This window comes from Triturus cristatus, chromosome 5_1 (genome assembly GCF_964204655.1).
Source record: "Triturus cristatus chromosome 5_1, aTriCri1.1, whole genome shotgun sequence".
NCBI lineage: Eukaryota > Metazoa > Chordata > Amphibia > Caudata > Salamandridae > Triturus > Triturus cristatus.
The window spans coordinates 433,201,991-433,221,110 of record NC_140587.1 but is presented as its reverse complement, the minus strand read 5'-3'; the positions used below and the strand labels follow the sequence as shown (position 1 = coordinate 433,221,110).

At 43.6% G+C, this 19,120-nt stretch overlaps 1 protein-coding gene across 1 annotated transcript in view; it reads left to right on the top strand.

Annotated features, from left to right (window-relative positions):
* Nucleotides 1-19,120, top strand: part of SDC2 (syndecan 2) — a 215,349-nt gene that overhangs the window by 167,460 nt on the left and 28,769 nt on the right. The window contains exon 2 of the mRNA XM_085605213.1: nt 16,140-16,230. Coding sequence (XP_085461339.1) covers nt 16,140-16,230 — 91 coding nt within the window. The remainder of the gene's footprint in view (nt 1-16,139; nt 16,231-19,120) is intronic.

Here is a 19,120-nt window from a genome sequence, read left to right as displayed (position 1 = left end):
GTCTCACAGAGGAGAAATTTATTGAAACATAATTTTCTGACACCAGGAAACAATTCTGCAGCACCTGCACATTGTCTGCTTTCTGTTCGATCGGAGCAGCAACAATGTACAGGTGGCATGGGGGCTTTCTTCTTTTCACTTCCAGCTGGGCCCAAAACAAACGACTGATTTAGACGGCCATCAACCCGTCTTTTGTTGAAGTATCATGCTGGCTGGGAGCCATCTCGGGGCTAACACCTAGACACCAATGCAATGGAGGAAACAAAGCCACCCCCCTCATCACTTCAAAAATGCTTTAGAGAAACTTTGACTTGAAGGCAGGTTTTTCACTTAGTACAACTACCCTAAATAAGACCCCGTGCAAGCACTGTAAGAATGCCAGATGTATCTGCATGTATGAGTAATTGCACGAATAATGATTTAAATGGTACCTGCTATTAAGAAAAAAAACTTTTATAGAGCTACTTATCGCAGTGTGGGGTACAAGAACACTTTACATCATGCACAGATACAATAAATCATACCAGTGTGTAAATCAATCTACATGAAATGTTACATAAGATTTTGAGCTATAAGGTGTAGGAATCGCATATCGTCTATACTTGTAGACTTGAATAGTGATTGGTCAGGAGAAGCACTAAGTCTGGATATAAAACGTAACACAGGGATTGGGGCTATCTGTCCTAACAAGACTTTAATACTTCCCAAAGGAACCATTCTTTGTGATGTTTAAATAACCGATTAAGAAAAAACACAATAAGGATCTAAACACACAACTTACAGTTTGCATGCAGCTCCTTGATGCCTGTAAATGTATCCCTGTGCTATATTAGAACGATTTCAATTTATGAACTGGAAGTAACAAAACCATATTGGTGTAAAAAGCAGTAACACACGGATCTCTACATAATACAAATCTGTGATCAACATGTTACCAAAGTGCTTTACAGAAGGCATGTACTATATGCTACCTCATGAGTCAAAACTGTGACTTGAAAAAACACAGAACCCTCCTAGAACTGCATTAACCACCAGGGTTATCTTACTGCCAACACAAAGATATCCACTGCAGGTGTAGGATATATTAAAATGCGGCCTGTTTGTGACCAATTAAATCGGCTAGTACAGATTTGCTGTCTCATTTGTCCTTCCTTGTTGCCAATTTCTTTGCAGCAGTTTTTGTTTAAAAATAAATGCATTCGATGTCTGTCAAATTTTGCTTTTCAATTGGCCTAGTAATGATCTCGGATATGAAACTTGCCTGGATTGTTGTAAAAAGCCAGCAGATTTGTTTTCCTAGACAAGGTCACCTAGAGTTTAGTTGCCATGAATGCCATTCGAGCCACTGGAAGAACAGCGCCTTCCAATCCATCAGGAAAAGCTTGTTTGCCCCTTCTACACCAGTTTTCTCCACCCCCTTTCCTCTGCCACACCTTGACCCCCAATTCCCAGTTTTCCAGTTCTAGCTCTAGGTTTATTTTATTCAGTTTGAATGCTTCACCGGTGGATACGGCAACAACAAGGTTGAAAGTTAGCTCTGATGGAGAGCTGCCTGCGCGTGAGCTGCTGCCTCAGGCCTTTCCCGCGCTCCGCAGACCTGGAGTCAGCACAATCTGGCAGACAGCAGGGACGGGGCGGGGCCGGCACGCGCACATAAATAAACCATCGCTGCCGCGTTAAGCTCGTTTCATTTCCCAGTCTGAGGTGAAGGATGCGCGTCGGCTCAAGAACTACAATCGCGCAGTAAAGATTTCTGGATCTGCTGGAAAATAAACAGTGGTCTTTAGAGGTGCGCGAAGTAGCAACCTTTAGTTTGCAAAGGTGCCATGACGTTTTGTAGACAGCTTCTCATGTTGCGCACTACTGCGCATGTCCCGAAACCATTGACGTTATAAAAGGTAAACTCAAGATAAACATTTTAACTAGGTTTATTTCTCTTATTAGAAAACTGCAAATGGGTGCCTTGGCTGGGTTGCTGAGAGTAACAATCTTCTGACAATGCGCTTTCAAAACGTGCACTGAGAGGGCAACCTTACACCTGCAAACTTGCAGAACTTTCTGAAATACAGAACCCGCACAAAACCTTTCTAGTGTTAAAAAAAACCAAAAACACTTTACATGCGCATGATTACGAGTACAGGAGCAGGACCTGAAGCAGTGAAATAAAGTTGGAGTTTGCTTGTCCCAGTCGTTCAGACCACCCACAGTGTGGGGTCATGTTGTGCTACACACACTGGTGGTTGTAGTTCCACGTCACTGCACCTCAAATGGAGGACCACTGGAATCATGCGACAGGGGAGGCCCACATTATGCAGTAGGATGGACTTAATTAAGTAGCAAGAAAATGCTAATTATGCTGCATAATGCGGTACATTTTGTCATGGCATTACTTCCTTAACTCTGAGCAAAGGTTTCCTAACATTATTACCATTTTAGAACCCAAATACAGCAATCAGCAACAAAAGGGGGACTCTTCATCATTTTAAAACTGCCTTCGCTGCGTGGCAGCCCTTGTAGCTGCGTTTTTAGAAACAGTTGGTCTGTTTAACCTGGTATAGCGTTTCCCAAACTGCGGGTTTAGACCCATTTGTGGATTGCAAGCTGATTCATGTTGAGTCGCGAGAATCCGAGCATTAAACAAAGATGTCTTTAAATTATGTGGTTAGCATGTCACCCGTGCCAGAGATTCAAAGTCAGGTACAATGTCAGGCTGCTTTATTCTTTCAACATGAGTAGCGTTTACTTTTCTTCCTTTGACTGCAAAATGAGAGGAGTTTTTAAAGTTAATTATGTGGCAATGTAGAATGTTGCATTTTGCATCACATAACAAATCGTAAGTGCATGTAAATAAACTGTATGCATCTAGCAGTTACGAAAGTAAAAATGAAGAACTTTTTTGTAATTCTGAAGTGTGCTAGAAACAGATTTTAATAGGATAAAAAAATCAGGACATTTGGTTGGTGATACACAAATGATAAATATTCACAGAAACACGGTTTCCCCACATTAGCTTACAGTACCATATAGTTTTAGAAGTAAAACTGTATCTGTGCAAATTTAGTCCCCATTTCAGTGGAAAATGTGCTGTCTGTAAATGACAATGTGCTACCACACGATTCTTTAGTTACATTAAAAAATTGCCCTGCTTTATGTCTATTAAAGGTAGGTGGGACTCAAAAGTTTGTTATAAAAAGTGGATTGTGGTTCTAAAAAGTTTGGGAACCACTGAGTTCTTTGTTAAAACCTGCAGATTATATAGCAGATAATAGATTCTGTGCAGTGTCACTGGGATTCAGTGACGGCCCGTGTAGGGCGTTTTACCGGGGCGGTGACGTGGCGCAGAGGAGGGGCAGGGTGGGGGGTTGCAAAATGTGGCAAACGGCCGATTTCAGGTAAGTTACGAAAAAAATGAATAAAACGAATTTCGTTGCGCGCGCTGCATCGCATTTGGCGATGCAGCGCGCGCAGCGAAATTCGTTTTATTCATTTTATTAGTAACTTACCTGAAATCGGCCGTTTGCCGCATTTTGCAACCCCCCACTCTGCGCCACGTCACCGCCCCGGTAAAACGCCCTACACGGGCCGTCACTGCTGGGATTTTGCAGCAGTGGAGGACCACATTATGCTGCAGGGTTGAGTAACTTGTGGTGCAAGAAAACACACAATTTGGAGCATAATGCTGCACTTTTCTTTACAGCATTACTTAAATATTTTGTTGTCTTTAGACATAAATACTGCCTGGGCAAATGTTTCAACAAATTATTTCCAGATGAACATCCAAACACAGCAATAAGGCATTTAAAAGTGACCAGGTAATATTTGAGAAGGGCATTCCGTTGCGCAGTAACATGGGGTTGTAGCCTTTATAGTAACTTTTGATCCGTTTGAGCTAGAAACTATTTTTTGGGTTACAATTTACAGATTATGCAGTAGATGAGTGATTATGTGCAAATGCAGAAAATCCATGATTAGGTGGAAATGCCACAGCCACAGAATCACATATTTGCAGCGCCCTGCTCTTATGTCATACCTTAAAATGACACCTAGGTGGCGGCAAAAGTATTAAGGGTTTAAGATTTTATTCAATAGCCATTTGGGTTGTGTAGTGTAGTAAATGAGGGCTTGGGTTAGAGGACTTTGTACCCTTGCTAAGATAGTCATTATGCAATCACAGAATGCGTTTTGTCCAGTAACACCTACCCCCCCCCCCCCCCCCCCCCCGAACGGCTGCTCACTTAAGGTTTATGTACTGTTAACAGATCGAAGCCTAAGGCATGTCAAGAGTATCTGAGGTGACCAACACTCAAGCTAATAATTTTTTATGAGAATTAACACTTGTGTCCTGTGATTGAAGCCAGGGTGAGAGCCATTTTACCGAATTCTAATGGAATGTCCTTTTCTGAACCTAAATGAATTCAAATGGATCTGTCGTATTAAAATCCATATTAGCAGAGGGTGTGATAGATGGTTTCTCCCGCCCATCAATGTAGCTCTGGGCGCTTGATGGATCGCCGCACAGTAGCATTATTACACTATGGTTGGATGAGCCAGGATGACTACTTGTGGTGCATCTGAAGTACTGCAGCATCGTGTCACGGACCCACGCTGTGTGCGAACGCCTCGTTGTCACTCTTTGATAGTGTTGTAAAGAATGGAGCTAGTATTGCAGCTTGTATGGTGCATATACTGTCACATGAAGTCGTAGATCTGAAGTTAGTGTTCAATCACTGTTTGTAGAGAGTTTTAAAAAAACATTTTTTAAGGATTTGTTGGTTTACCCATAGGCGCTGGAAACAAACCCATGCTGGAGTTCAGAAGGTGAATGAGCAATAAGAGGGCTGTGCATTTTTAGGTCTCGGGACCATCCGGTCGGCAGACCGGAAGTCCGGAGATTTAATGACTTGGGAGAAGAGGGGCTTGAACCTGCCCCTCTTCTGCCCTGTTCTCCATTGGCTGGCCTCGTAAATGCTGGCCAGCCATTGGAGAAGAGGTCCCGTCACTCCAATCATGCCCCGTCCTTTTCGGATCGGGGGGCGTGTTTTTTGCGAAAAGTCTCAAGGAGGAGACAACAGCAAAACACGCCCCCGAATCCGAAAAGGACGCTGCCTTGGTCGTGTGCTCGTCCGCTCCCCCTTCGTCCGTTGCTTGCTGGTTTAGCTGCGCCTGTCTCAGCAGCAGTTGCAGAATGTTTTACATTTCCCAAATAAAAACCAATCCCGTGAGAGCCGGTTGTGGAGTCCGCGTGGGTAACGTGGGCGCAGCGGCGCTATGACTGGCATGTGTAATTTATTGAATAATCCGTCTGACAGCCACAGAAACACGTGTCAGGTTCTAGGCTGCTGTGTCCACACTGTCACCCGCTCTGTGGGGTAGTGCAGTGAGCTCGACGCGCGCGCGCAAAGCAGTAAGCAGAGCCGTTTCCAACATCTATGTTCAAAGAAATTACAAGCAGCTGAGATGGAGCCGCCCTATTCTTCTCCCACACTTGCGAAATGTGTACTAAACACTGGAAGAACGACGCCGGAAGCCGTCACTCCACGTCTGCCGTCTGTTGCCATATCTGACGTGCCCACGCCAGGGAGCGAAGCCTACGTACGCGACTCCGCCGCGAGCCGCGACACCAGACGGGCCGCTGCAGGCACAAACACTCCAGTTTGCGCAAATTCCCAGGTTCGTAGAGGAGATGGCAGCAGCTGACTAGCCAGGATTCTTGCTGCTGAGGCAGGCGCTGAAAGGAAGTCAGAAACATACTGTTCCTCCCACCCATCCTTTTAACCTCTTCACACTGATTTCACTCCCCCAACTTGTGTGGTGAGTAGCGCTAAGTATACCTTTGCTTAGCTGACTGACAGCAAGGCCTGCCCTTCACCCACTTCCAGGCCTCACTTAAATCCTTGAAAGTGGAGCAGTTTTGAAAAGGCTGTGCCCCCTGGGTGGAAATGTTTGTGTAGTACCATAAAATGGTTTCAGGAAGGGCAGTTTCTCGAGGTGCCGATGAGGTAGGCGTAAGGATAAAAGTCTCGTGGCATCATTTCTTCAATAAGGCTGACTTGAGAGCCCATTCTTACGATTACAGAACTTCAGTAGACCAAATCGATACAGATGTGTGTAGAACTCTGTCTGAAATAAGCATCTTTGCTGTGCGTCTCCCTTTTCCCACTCTTTGCTTCTGATGTTTTTGATCTCTCCGTGGGTTGAGGCCTACTAACCCGCAGCCACATATCTGTTTAAATGAAAGCTGTTTTCTATTAAAAATTCCCAAAACCGTTACTCTTGTGCAGAGAGTTTCTGCACAGCTGTGTAGAGTATAGATAGATGGCACTAGAGAGAAAAAAATATTATTTTGTCAGACACCGAAAACATATAATGCTTTAGAAGTGTGTATTGGCTGTAGAACATACACACCCTGCGCTGGAGTTCCCTTCTTTTCCACCTAGTCTGTTCACTGACCAGCCAGCACCACAGCTGCGTATACAAACAAAAGCCACTCATAGGTCAGGAAATAAGGTAAAATTTGACCCACCACTTCTCGCGTCATTTGTGCATCTGAATTGCTCTTTAGGTATGCTGCTTCTTCCAGGTCGTAAGGACTGAACCCTAGACAAATGCCCAAAAGGAGGCTGCTGCAAGTGAGGTACCGGGGGTGGGGGTGGGGATTTCCTTTGAAGTGGCTGTAACTGAGGAAGCTAAGGAGCTTCACTCCCCCGTTAAGAGGCCTCTGGAGGAGCTACAGCTCAAAATAGCTGTACAAAGGAGGCACCATCTTAATTTTGTGGTTTTATAACTGTTAAGCTCCCTCACACTGTACTCCTGAATGGAGAATCCAGATACTACATTAAATATACCTTGGTGAATTTTATTTTTAAGAATGTTAAAACTTGTATTTCAGGACAACGTATTTAGATGTCCATTTTCCATCCGACAAATGTGGAAGATTAGACAAAGGTGGAGCCAAGTGCCAAAAGAAATTCCTCTCCTTGGCCTTTTGCATTAGCGTTTACATTAACCAGTTCACAGGAGGAAATGTAAAAGGCTGCTGCCATGTGAACTTGTAAAGGGGATGCAGAGACAAGGGAAATGCAGAGGTGCTGTAGAGCGGGAGCACTGGAGGCTTTGAGACTGGAAAAGGTGGGGTGATGATGAGTGGGGGTGTGTGCAAGAGGGAGGTGCACAATAGCAGGTAAAAGACAGCTATTGGCATTGCTCATGACATTATTTTTGTTTATGTTTTAGTTTTTAAAACATTTAAAGAAACTGCATTGTTATTTACAATGTCGATAGCTTAATCTGTGTGTGGGTGCAAATGCAATAGGTCTCGCATTTGAGAGTGATTAAGCTATTGACATTGTCAATAACAATGCCGTTTCTTTAAATGTTTTAAAAACAAAGACATAAACAAAAATAATGTCATGAGCAATGCCAATAGCTCTAACTTTACCAATGCCGAGACCATTGCATTGTAAATGCTTGTTTTATCACATTTGCTGTGCTTTGACAAAGGTCAAACGTCGGGGTATATGCTCTGAAAAAACGATGCTTATTTGAACTAGAAAGCTGGTGTTTACCTTTCTTTCTCTGATTGGAAACTGAGAAGATTTTGTAGACGTGACCCAAGTGACAATTTTTCTGGGCTACAGGGAGTGAAAACAAAGGCTGTAGGGTGTCCTTTTTTTGTTCTAAGCCTCAACATGTAATTACCTGTAAATGAACTGAACACATTTTAGCAATTAGGAAAGCACAAATGATGCACATTGTTTTGTAATTCTGAAGAGAGATGGAAACTAAGATTTTAATTGGATCAAAATAAATTGAATCCATTTACTTGGTGATCTTGATAAATAATTGCAGAAACCTGATTTCGAGACATTTATGATTTGTGCGCTATAGTTTTATCAGTAAATGAGCACGTCTAATGAAATTCAGTGGCAGTTTCAACGTAAAATGTAAATGTCCAGCGCCCCAAAATGCACCACCGGCTCCGTACCACACCTGTACCACTCTCCTCCTGAATGGGCATGGCACATTTGCTACACTTATTTTGTGTCTGTGATGCTTGGTTTTTTTCAAAATCCCTATGACTTCAGTGATGTCACATTGATGGCAGCACCTCCATTCTGAAAATTGTCCCAGCACCACTGCGTTTAGCTGCTGCTCATCTCGCCAGTGCAGAGCACTATCTGCTCGGCACATTTTTCATTTGGTGCCAGAGTCAGACTGGCCAATATGGTAATCGGGCAATGCCCAAAGGGCTGGTCTGACTAGTTAGTAAGTGGGCGGTTGTTTTGGCTGTTTGTAGGCCTGTTTTATGGTCTGCTGAGCGGTTTTTACTGTTGATTTCCCCCAGTGGTCAAAGTGGCCAGGATCTGAGGGGCACGACATGCTTACGCTTTTTTATTTTAATAAAAACAGTTAACCTACTTTTTGTGGTATAACAACCGTCCCAGGGTGGATCATTCCAACAGCTGAAGTGCAAGGCAGGGAGTCTCCTGTGTTGTGAATCCGAGGGAAGGGCAGAGAGCTAAGTAACCCTTCTTGTCAGGGTGCCTCATGCCTAAAAGAAATGTAAATTTGCGCAACGGGTCAATCTGCACATGTAAACGGTGCTTGGAAGCTGGTTTTGGACTTTAACAGTTATTTGAAGTTTCCTGATGACACAGATTTATATTTTTTTGAGTGGCAGTGCACAGGAGTTATCATCAGAGCTGTGAAGTGTGTGCTTTTAAAAGATGGTTATAAAGAAATTGCGCTACATACAGTCTAGGTATTACTAAAATCTATATTTTAGAAGCATTTTTTTATCGTAAATCTTATTGCGCATTTTGTAGCAGCCTATCCTACAATGTGTGTACAGCACTTTTGAAATAACTTACACGTTCACAGTGCTTTCTGTCACAGACTGACCTCTTTCCTCTAAACATACACAAGTGCATTAAAAAAAGTATGGGAACTGTGATGCTGCACACAATAGGGGCCGGGGTGAGTGGTCATGGAGGCAGGGTCAAAGGCGTGGCTAAAAAACAAAATATTCTGTACTTTTTTTAGTCTTTCATCTTAAGATAATTGCACATAAAATAATCACTATTGTACATTATGAAGAAGTCTCTGTTTTCTATTTTTACAGATACAGGTAGAAAACGCATTTCCTGTCTGTATTTATTTTTAATAGCAGAAAAATACGGAAAATTGTGCTTCATGGGAGACTTCATGCTGTCTTTCGAGCTTTCCAGGACAACAGCTGAGCATATAGACCGCATGGCAAGTTAAAAAACATGTTGCGATTTCCCTAAATACCTGCATATGTTAGCACATATTTGTATTATGATGGTGATATTTACTAGTGGGTGTAATGCTTCGCTATATTTGACTGCTTAATTTGCTAAAACGCAACATGCAGCAAAGTGTGATTGCATGATTTTTCAGTTAAAAAAATGTGGAACTACACCACTTTATGACTCCATTTATTCTCAAAGCACAAAATAATTAGGGATAAGTACAGATAAGACTACCAAATAATAAATATGGATAAATACAGATGGAAATGTAAAAAAAAAAACAACATAAAAACAGGAGCCCTAATTATAAAACCTCTATTAGTTATTAATGCACTACAGATGCCTGTGTGTGTACCCAGTGAATTACAGAAATGAAGCTTGGTTGGTGTAGTGGAGAATAGTGACTTGTGTATGCTTAGTGCTACGAGGTCAGGGTGGCCCAGTGTATGTTGAACCCCATAGACCGCTTAGCCCTCTGCTCCCTTCAGTTTGCCAATGCCATCCTTGCTATTGCCCTAGGGAAACTGTTCCTAGAGGCGAAATATGATCTAGCAGCTAAACTGCTGGCTTGGACACTTGGGTCCTCGGTAATACTGGGCAAATAACACCATCGCCACATGACTCCGATTATTTTTTATTGTAGTTGTACACTGTAATGTGCCATAAAAAGTCTAAAGCTAATATGTAAAGCCCCACTTGATGTTCATGACGTTCAGTCAAACACTTTCATGCCACATCCACCAATCGGTACAGTCCTTTGTTGCTCCCATGTTAGGTTTGGACATAGAACTATCAGTTCATACATGCATGGGTATTCTGCCTTTCGTCATCCTGATTTGTGACTGACTGCAGAAGATGGGCGGGGCTGGGTTTCTGTAGCAGTAGTCTGCTTCTGGAGATGGCGGGATGATAGTGGAGACACTGGTGGTGAACAGGTAAGGGACCTTGCACTGGGAGCCAAGGGAAAAACCGTACAGAGCTCAAAGGAGGATGGGTGCTAATAGGGCTGAAGGAGTGTATGTGCAGAGCAGTGGAAGGAGCCGCCATGAATGGTTGAAGTGGATCACACCATGTGCGCAAGACTTGGGGATGGGGCAAACAAGTCTCCGCATGAAGTAACAGAAGGACAGTACAAGCGGGGTACACCGAAAGGCACAAGACAAATGGCACCCAAATCATTCACGAGGTCAAGGGTTTAAATTGAATTGCAAGGAAGTGTGCACATGTTGTGTATTGATGGGCACATGTTGAAATAAAGATGTGCCCTGAACTACACCTGTTCGGGCCCAATGGGTCATGTCCCCTACACTCTAGCATGGACAGGAATGTGGTTGGATGTATTTTCTGCACACTACTATCTGGTCCAGTTTTTCCAGGCTAGTATTCACAGCACGGTGGGCAGGAGGAAAGGAAAATATCTATTCTATCCCATGGCAAAGTGCAGGTCACCCAACGAGAGGTAGAGGCGTTAGCACTTCTGCCTACCCAAGCCAAGAACAAGGTTGAAAAGACTTGAGGTTCGTGTGAATGTTCGATGCATGAAAGCGCCTTCAACTCCTTTCTGAAACCTCTGGTTCAAGTGAGGAACCACGATTGCTGTTTCTCTAACCTGCTATTTTATGGATTCCTTTACCTAGTGAAACAGTGACCCATGATCTCCATAAATGGCACTCGGTTGGCCGCAGAAAACATGAGACAACCACGAGACAAACGGCAACAATTAACTTGTCCATTCAGATTGACACTGTTAAAGTTATACTGCCATTTTTTGAACAAACAAAAAATATGTTGCACGTACATTTACATCCGATTTATACTACACAGTCCTCCCTAATTCAGGCACTAGTGAAGAAGGAAGTGATGATTGGACCGCTTTACGTAAACGTGACGGATTACTGCACCAGAATTCTGCAGTATGTATCTCAGTGTCTCTTGTACAATTTCATCAACGCCGGTGCGAGGATTGATTGATGGATGGATGGATGGGTGTGTCTGCAGATGATGGGACCTGGATCAGAAGCAAAGTTGTTTGTAGTGTTTTTTGTGTGAATTCTTTTTATTGGCATTTGTTATTACAGTAGTTGAGCATGTGCATTTTTTAAGCATTAAGATTCTACATGTGCATCTAAATCAGCTGTTATCATTATAGACATTTACATTTGCTTCAATTTCACGTAGATGCTATATGCGCTGTAGCGGGTGTTTGCCAAGAAGAAAACCGGGGGGAGAACCAAACTAGGGGGCAAAGTTGTTTGTAGTTGATCAAAAAGAACCTGAACCAGCTAAGAGTTACCACTGCGGGGATCAGCTTCTGATGATCAAGAGTGTCAGAAGCCATTGAGAGATCAAGAAGCACCAGGAGACGAGCCCTGTCCTAATCAAGAATGCACTGATTATATTTCTAGGATTATTAGAATGGCTTTTTACATATGCATACTTTCATATCTGTAATATGTGCTGTATTGTGGCAGTGTTGTGTGAGTGATCCAATGCAGATCTGCACAGGTATGGAGTAGACCAGTAACTCTGTAGGAAGCATCTGCCTAAAGGTATGTCTTGTTTGACTTAGTCAGTTTGGGTTTTGGTGTTGGCTTATTTGATGGTTACAGGAAGGGAGTTGTCATTGCATGCTTATTTAGGTGTTTTGGCTTGATCAGTTGTACAACCCACCTATTGTACAAAAGGTCTGTGATAATGGCATCATGTGTGCCAGTGGTTGCAGGTGGTGAGCACAGGCACCCACAAACACATCTGATGCAGCTTCCTATCTCCTGTGGAGGTACCACTACTTCGCAAGGCTCATACGATGCGGGCTTCATACAATAAAAATGTGAGATTTGTAGTTTTACAATTGCATAATATATGTGGACTGCTCAGATCCATGTGTGATGGAATATCCATAGAATGATTACTTCCCAAAATATTTTGTTTTCCATGTGCAGTCTCATGGCAGATGTGCATACCCCAGAAACGGAGAGCCTTGTGATTGGCTGCTTTGCTCCGAGTTTGAGATATTATTGGGAGTCGCTGTTACCTGTTGCAGTGGGCATGATTTGCGTTGTATCACTCGTCAGTTCGAGGGCTTCTTGGCTGTGACGTGCAATGCCAAACGTTTCCACTACCCTTCCGGTTTGCATGCCTCCTCAAAAGTACTGGAACTAGTAATCAAAGAGGCTTGAAGCCCTGAGGGCTAATTTCATATTAGCTGCCGTCACAGTGTGAAAATACAATACTGTCTGTATTGTAGCTTTCTGCTCATTCACCTGTACAAACGTATCAGTTTGCCTGAAATATTATATTGCTAAGCTGATTATGTTTTTTGGCAAGAATGAATTAAAATCCGTGCAGTCTTTACGTGTGCCACGAAATCGCAAGTCATTACCTTGATAAACAGCTTTTTTGTAACATTGTATTTGGAGGCAGTTGTGGCGCTTTTGTTTATAAGTATAACGACCGCCCTGATCCTTGAGCATGGCTCAAAAATCAACCAAAAATATTCAATTACTAAATTAGGAAGATTGAAGTGCAGGAAGGACTTTGAACCGCATATGTTGAGATTATTTCACAAATAGTGGATTTGGCTTTTTGTAACTGGTGGGTTAAATGTGATAACTTCGGTGAACTTGTTTTCCCCTCTTTAAATTGTTCATATCCTTGATTTGAGAGAACAGGATGAGAGCCGTAAGATCTTTTTTCGATTGTAGGTTCTTGATTTTAAAATTAATTTCTCTTCTTACAATGACTAAGCACTATATCCCTGTACCAGGTCTCTAAAATATTTTCTTTAAAATGGCGATACTGTCTTGTGTTAATGGCAGGAGTGGGCCTTATCACAGTCTCCTTGCACCGTCGCGCACTCTGGGCTAACTACCCCAATCTACTACCCCTAACCGCAGACTTAAGAGCACTACTGCCCTCAGACAGCTGCACTGTTGCAGCCCCATCAGACACCCTGTGCACCAGTACATACTGCAAACAATGTTGCCAGTGTGCACTTGTACTTGCCAAGTTACTTAGTTTTCACAGTCCGAGCGTATGGCGGACGCGGCTTCGAAACGTGATTGATGACCCCTGATGAAGGGTCTTGTTACTGACCCGAAATGCATTGGGTTGCTGATCTCATCATGTTATATATGGTCATGAAATGAAATGATTTCATCGTTTATGAATCAATAAACTGTGAACAAACCTTTTTTTGAAATTTGAGTAAGAGTCGCTTCAAGATTGTTTCATTGGACTATATTTTGAAATATGTATAGATAACAATCCATTTTGTTATTGATTTAGTGCTCCCGCCAGTGGGAAGGTGTTCCTACCACAGACTTGTATTTCACCACTACATACTGCCAGTACCCAGCTCCTTCTGATGTTACTCGCTACTAACTCCTTCCATACTGCAACACTCCCAGTCACTTCCCACCTGAACCCACAGGCCCTCCTCAGGCTATCACCAGACGGACCCGCCCTGGCTGTATTCAGACTTCCTCCAAAGCTTTCTGGGGGTTCTGGCTCTCCCTGCCTTGTATCCATTCGAGGGACATTATTTATGATGCATGACAGGAAGATTCCCCATAGCTGCAGACCTTATCCAGTACTCCGTCTCAAGCAGTGTCATTGTCCTTTGCCCCATGATCGTAGTTGCCTCCGCTATCCTCCCATCCAGTTTAGTACCTTTATGTGAAGATACTACATGAGATCCTCTTTGGAAGGGTACACTGCTTTAGGTAAGCGTGCACCTGAATTTTGATCTCTCTGCTGTTCTCTTCTAGGGAAGAGTAACATTCCTATACACTCATGTTCTTTGGACCTGGGAGAGCTTCCTTAGCTCTTAATAGCTTTAGGACAAGAGTAGCGTCGTGGCTTTGAATGATGTGGGCAGGGCACCCAAAGTTTTTAGCAAGCTCACCTTGCATGGCAAATGCCTACTCAAAGTCTCTGAAAGCCCTCCTACGTGCTTGGATGAAAGGTCTGCTTTATGGGCTTGGGCGGGGACTCTTCTATTCACATATGTCCATCTTCTATCTGTAACCACCATGGAGGCCACACACTGTGGTGGCTTAGGCTGCATGCTTGGGGTTAGATTCCAACACGCCACAGGAATTCCTATTGATGTCTTACACCAGCAGTTAATTGTAGATCATAACATGTATACATGGTATCTGTGCCTGCCTCGGTGGAGCATCATCTACCGAAAAGGGAGAGACACCAGGGGTTCTGTTAAGCTGCCCAGCCCAAGACACTGGGCCTCCCACTGGAGATTCTCTTCTGTTCCCCAGTGTGGTAAAATTACCAGCACTACGAGCCTTTGTGTAGACCGAGTGTGGCAAGTATGTGACTGTATGAGTGCAGCAAGGAATGGGCAAACACCTTGAAATCCGGACACACGAAGGCTAGGGAGAGATGTGTTGGTGGAGCACAGATCTTGACATCAGGTCCCCAAGGGGAGACTGGGGAGAGAGCTGCACGAAGAGAGCTGAGCTCTTACTCATTTCTATTAAGTAGTTTTCTAAACATTCAAGGAAACAAAAAATTGATTATCAAAAGTGTGGTATAGTTTGTTTACTTATTTTTTTTAGAGGGGGGTGGAGCCGCTGAAAGCTCGAGCCGGGCTCAAGCCTGGCTCTGCTTCATTTGGAGCCTTGCGCCAATGAGAAGCCGAGCTTTCACGTGGCTTCTGCCTACCACACTCTCGCTTCTACCCTCACGGACAAAGAGGCAAAAATGAAGAAGTAACATTTTAGGTAAAAAGGAGGGACGTATAGATACACATTTATTGGCTGAGTTGTACAGAGTGAAGCCGTAAAATCTGCATTAATCGCGACTGTCCCGCTATACCAAATTGTGTGAGCGTATATTTTATTTTACCAATCCTCCTTTTTCTTCACTATATCAAGTGAAATCACCCAGTGGCGTAGCAAGGTCAGGTGGTACCCAGTGCGGAAAATTTCGTGTCACCCCAGCCTTGACAAAATGGGCAAAAATGTGTTTAAAACACATATTTTTGCCATTTTGTCACCCCCTCAGTGATGACACCTGGGGCGGCCCGCACCCACTGCACCCCCCTTTCGTACGCCACTGAAAGCACCTTTAAATACCCGAGTAACGAATACCAGCTGTACAAAAACATATTGTGTTTGGTATAATAGACTATACTGTTGTCCTATCTGTAAGAATCTGGGCCACATACAGGGTTCACGTGACAACTGTCTTGCCTCTTAGTTCACTAATGGCACTGTCAAGAGTGGGGGGCGTGGCAGAATGGTTCTAAGTTCATGTTTAAAAATGTTTTAATAAGTACTTCTCACTGCCGTGATATAAAGGACATAATAATGTAAAGGGTGGCACATGTGAAAGAAATACACGTTTTTTAAATTATTTGACTAAATCATATTTTATCTGTTGTTGTATGAGTGACATTTTCAGGGCGCGTGACTTGTGCACGGAAGGCAGACCCTTGGCTCGGCTCGCCCTGTCATTTTGTTGGCCCGCCCACCTCTATTGTTTTTTCATGGCCTTAAGAATTGTTTATGATCAGAATTGTTTTTCCCAATTTCGCTTTAATATATCTTCCCATGTGTTTGGATTGCCTTTAGTCATTAGCCAGCATTCCAACCTCGCCCCAGCTTGTTTAATACACAATTTCCCATGTGTGACGTGTATTCCAGAAATCGCTGGTGCTGCCAGCTATTGCCACGTCTTTGTATTCCAGCTGTATTCCCTCAGGATTTGAATGAAGTCATGGCCACAACTGCGCAGATGCATGACATTGAGAAAATGAGTGCTGTATGTATTTTTGATCCGTGCACTAGTACTTTTCTGTCTGCTTTGGTGGCTGGTACTCAATTCTCATAACTTTTGATTTTCTAGAGTGTGGACACGACGTCTGATAAAGACCTGTACATTGTCAGCTCAGGAGCTTATCCCATTGACGATGACGATTATTCTGGGTCCGGCTCGGGTAAGACATTGCATCTTTTGTGTACGTTTCAGAGAACCAATGAGATCATCAGTTGTAGTTATTTTCCTGAGACAATAAGACCAGAAATCGCCTGGCCAGGTCAGCGGCATAGTGAAACTTGAGGGGGGGTCCCTGCAGAGTACATGGAGCCCCCCAACCCGGACCCAGTCAGGAGCTCTCAGGCCAGCGGCCTGCTGCTCGTGCACAGGTCTGGAGGAGACCCGATGGAGCTCGGGGTCCCTCTGCACCGCGGGGGCTAATGTTACGCCACTGGCCATGGTCCTTCACAGAAAGGCATCTAGTTCTGGTTTCCATTCACGCAAACTCTCAACTTGGTGGGCCTTTATCCCCAGAGCTTGACAGCATTTGAAGACTGTAATGTTCTGTGGATACTAGTGTGCAATTTATTTTGTTAAATAAAAAGGAAAAAATGGTGCCACATTTCCTGAGAAGTTAAGGTTTGGAGGATAGCTGTGTGCCTTTCTCAGAGGGGGCTTGGTGACATGATACGCAGCTGCGAATGAGATGAGCATTGGCAAAAACAATAGGCCTGGGGTTGACTGCCAGCCTTTTGGCTTTGTCAGTGCTTGTTTTGTTTTGTCATGGTTCTTGCAAAACGGTTTGTCTGGTAACTGCGGGGACTTCGCCTTTAAAAAAAATAAAAAGTTGTCTGATAGCAAACATATGTTACGGTCTCCTAAAGCATATATTGCCATGGCAGTCCTCGGCATTGAAGGGAACTGCTGTGTGTGGAGGTGCTTCTTGTGAAAGGGCAGAGTGCTGTCACTCATAGGGAATTTAGCCAGTGGCTGAAGTGGGCTGTTCCATTGCACCATGCTGTATCCTGTAGACAGCAGAAGAAAAGAGTGAATGACAAAATAACAGGACGATAGACAAAGAAGCATGGATAAAATCACCTATAACGAACTATATTATACATACAGTTTTAGGAAAATCAGTAGGTCTTGGCTAACACCAGACCTAATAAAATCACATGTTTTTTAGGAGCAAAAGACTTGCAACTAAATAAACCTGGCTTTGGGTCAATAAATGAATGCATGTTTTCTTTTTGCATGGCTCCTGTGCGCAGAAGCACTGACAGTCAAAAACACTATAATGTATAGAATGCCTGAATACAAGTATGTTTACCAAAACATAAACAAATGGTGAAATTTTCAACACTGTTAATATGTAATAAAAAGATTTACCAATACTTGATTCCCATTGTACAAACCCTGGCACATCTTGGTTTTGCGTGCCTCAGTTTTGCCAGTTATTCTGAGTTATGGATCACGATGTTGCTTGGATTATAAGCCAGTTCTCTCATTGCTGCTTTTCAGACATTTGGCTCTAGTGTTTCCTCTCCATGTAGGAGTAAGCCAAGATCTGTAGAGCAGTAGCTCCTTTATACACCAGGGCTTAAAGTGGTGTTGTAGAAGAATGCTCTGGATTGCTATTTTCTTTATTTCATTGAGCAGTCCCTATAGGACCTCAGAAACTTGGGCATTGCAAAATCCTCTAGCATTTGATAGATGACGTGCTGAAAACCAGCAGCTGAATGGGGTTATGTTGGGGAGCACATGTCTCTACAAGCACACAGGAGAACAGACTACTGGCAACACTTTAAACAAAACACTGGCTATGGATAACTCCCCTACTCACTGGAGCTTAATCAAGTAGGTACCTACCACCAGTTAGCAGGCTGACACTCAACTACTCACAAAAGCTGCTTCATAAACCTGTTGATGTCGGCATGACCAACTGACGTTCTTCTAGGAATGGGGATGGCTCCACCTTTCCAGTTCTTTGCAAGCACCAGCCATGTCAACAACCAAAGTGTTTTTCCACTGCTACGTTGCATAACTTCCACTGTCAAACCTAGGCATAGTAGGCCTTGCTCCTGAGAGCATAGGCACAAACCGCCTGGGTATGACATTGTGACGAGCAGTAAACCTCCACTGGTTGTCTACGGCCAACTTCTAAAGAGGCAAGGATGCAAGAAAGACATTCCTATTGGCACCCGTCTGCATGGGTGCTGCAAATGCTGTAGTGAACATAGTGAAGAGGCCATAGTACCCACTAGGGCAGCTCATTGTGGCCTTTAGGTAAACATGATATGGTGTGTAAGGTAAGGAGTTTATAATGCACTGCTTGCCTACACAGTGCACAAGAACGAGTAGAATCTGGCACTTCCGCCCTCTGGTGCGCGTGTGTTGAAGCGTTTTCAGGTTCCTTTAAATTACGAGGTGATCATCGGTGGCAGCGGCTTTAAGAGGCAAGTTATTCCAGAGGACTGGTCCATGTGTAATACATCAGGTTCCTCCGAATCTTTGCTTAAAGTGTTTTGTAACCAAAAGGTGAGGCGTGAGCCATCGGTTAATTTGTCACATAAGTGACACAGACTCCTTTCTCTCTTGGTCTGAGGGTGAAGTAAAGGATTATAGCAGAAATCCTCTTTACTGGGAGCCAGGACAGCTGCAGAGGACTGGGTTTACTTTATTTTCCTATCATCTGGAAGTTTTCTATGGCCTTTGCGTGAAGGCTACAGTACGCTGAATTGCCCTCCTGAATGCTGGATGATGCCCTTTTCCCCAATAAGAGAGCTGCAATGTTTTGTTTATGAGCGTGGCGTGGCGCTGTTGGGTAGCTTGAGCTGATAGTCACACCCTGTCCCCACTTTAAAAGTGAAGCTAGATTTAGATCTTTGATTGGACAAATAGTACTAAAGGGACAGTTGGACTTATTAATAAGATCTATTCTGGCACAATGTAGTGCTAGATAATAGTTCAGCCACTCCTAGATAGCCAGTAAGAGGTCTGAAATGTTACCCACGTGACCCCGGGGAGGCACCTACTCTCTCCTGTGTGCATTACCAGTTTTGCATTGTCGG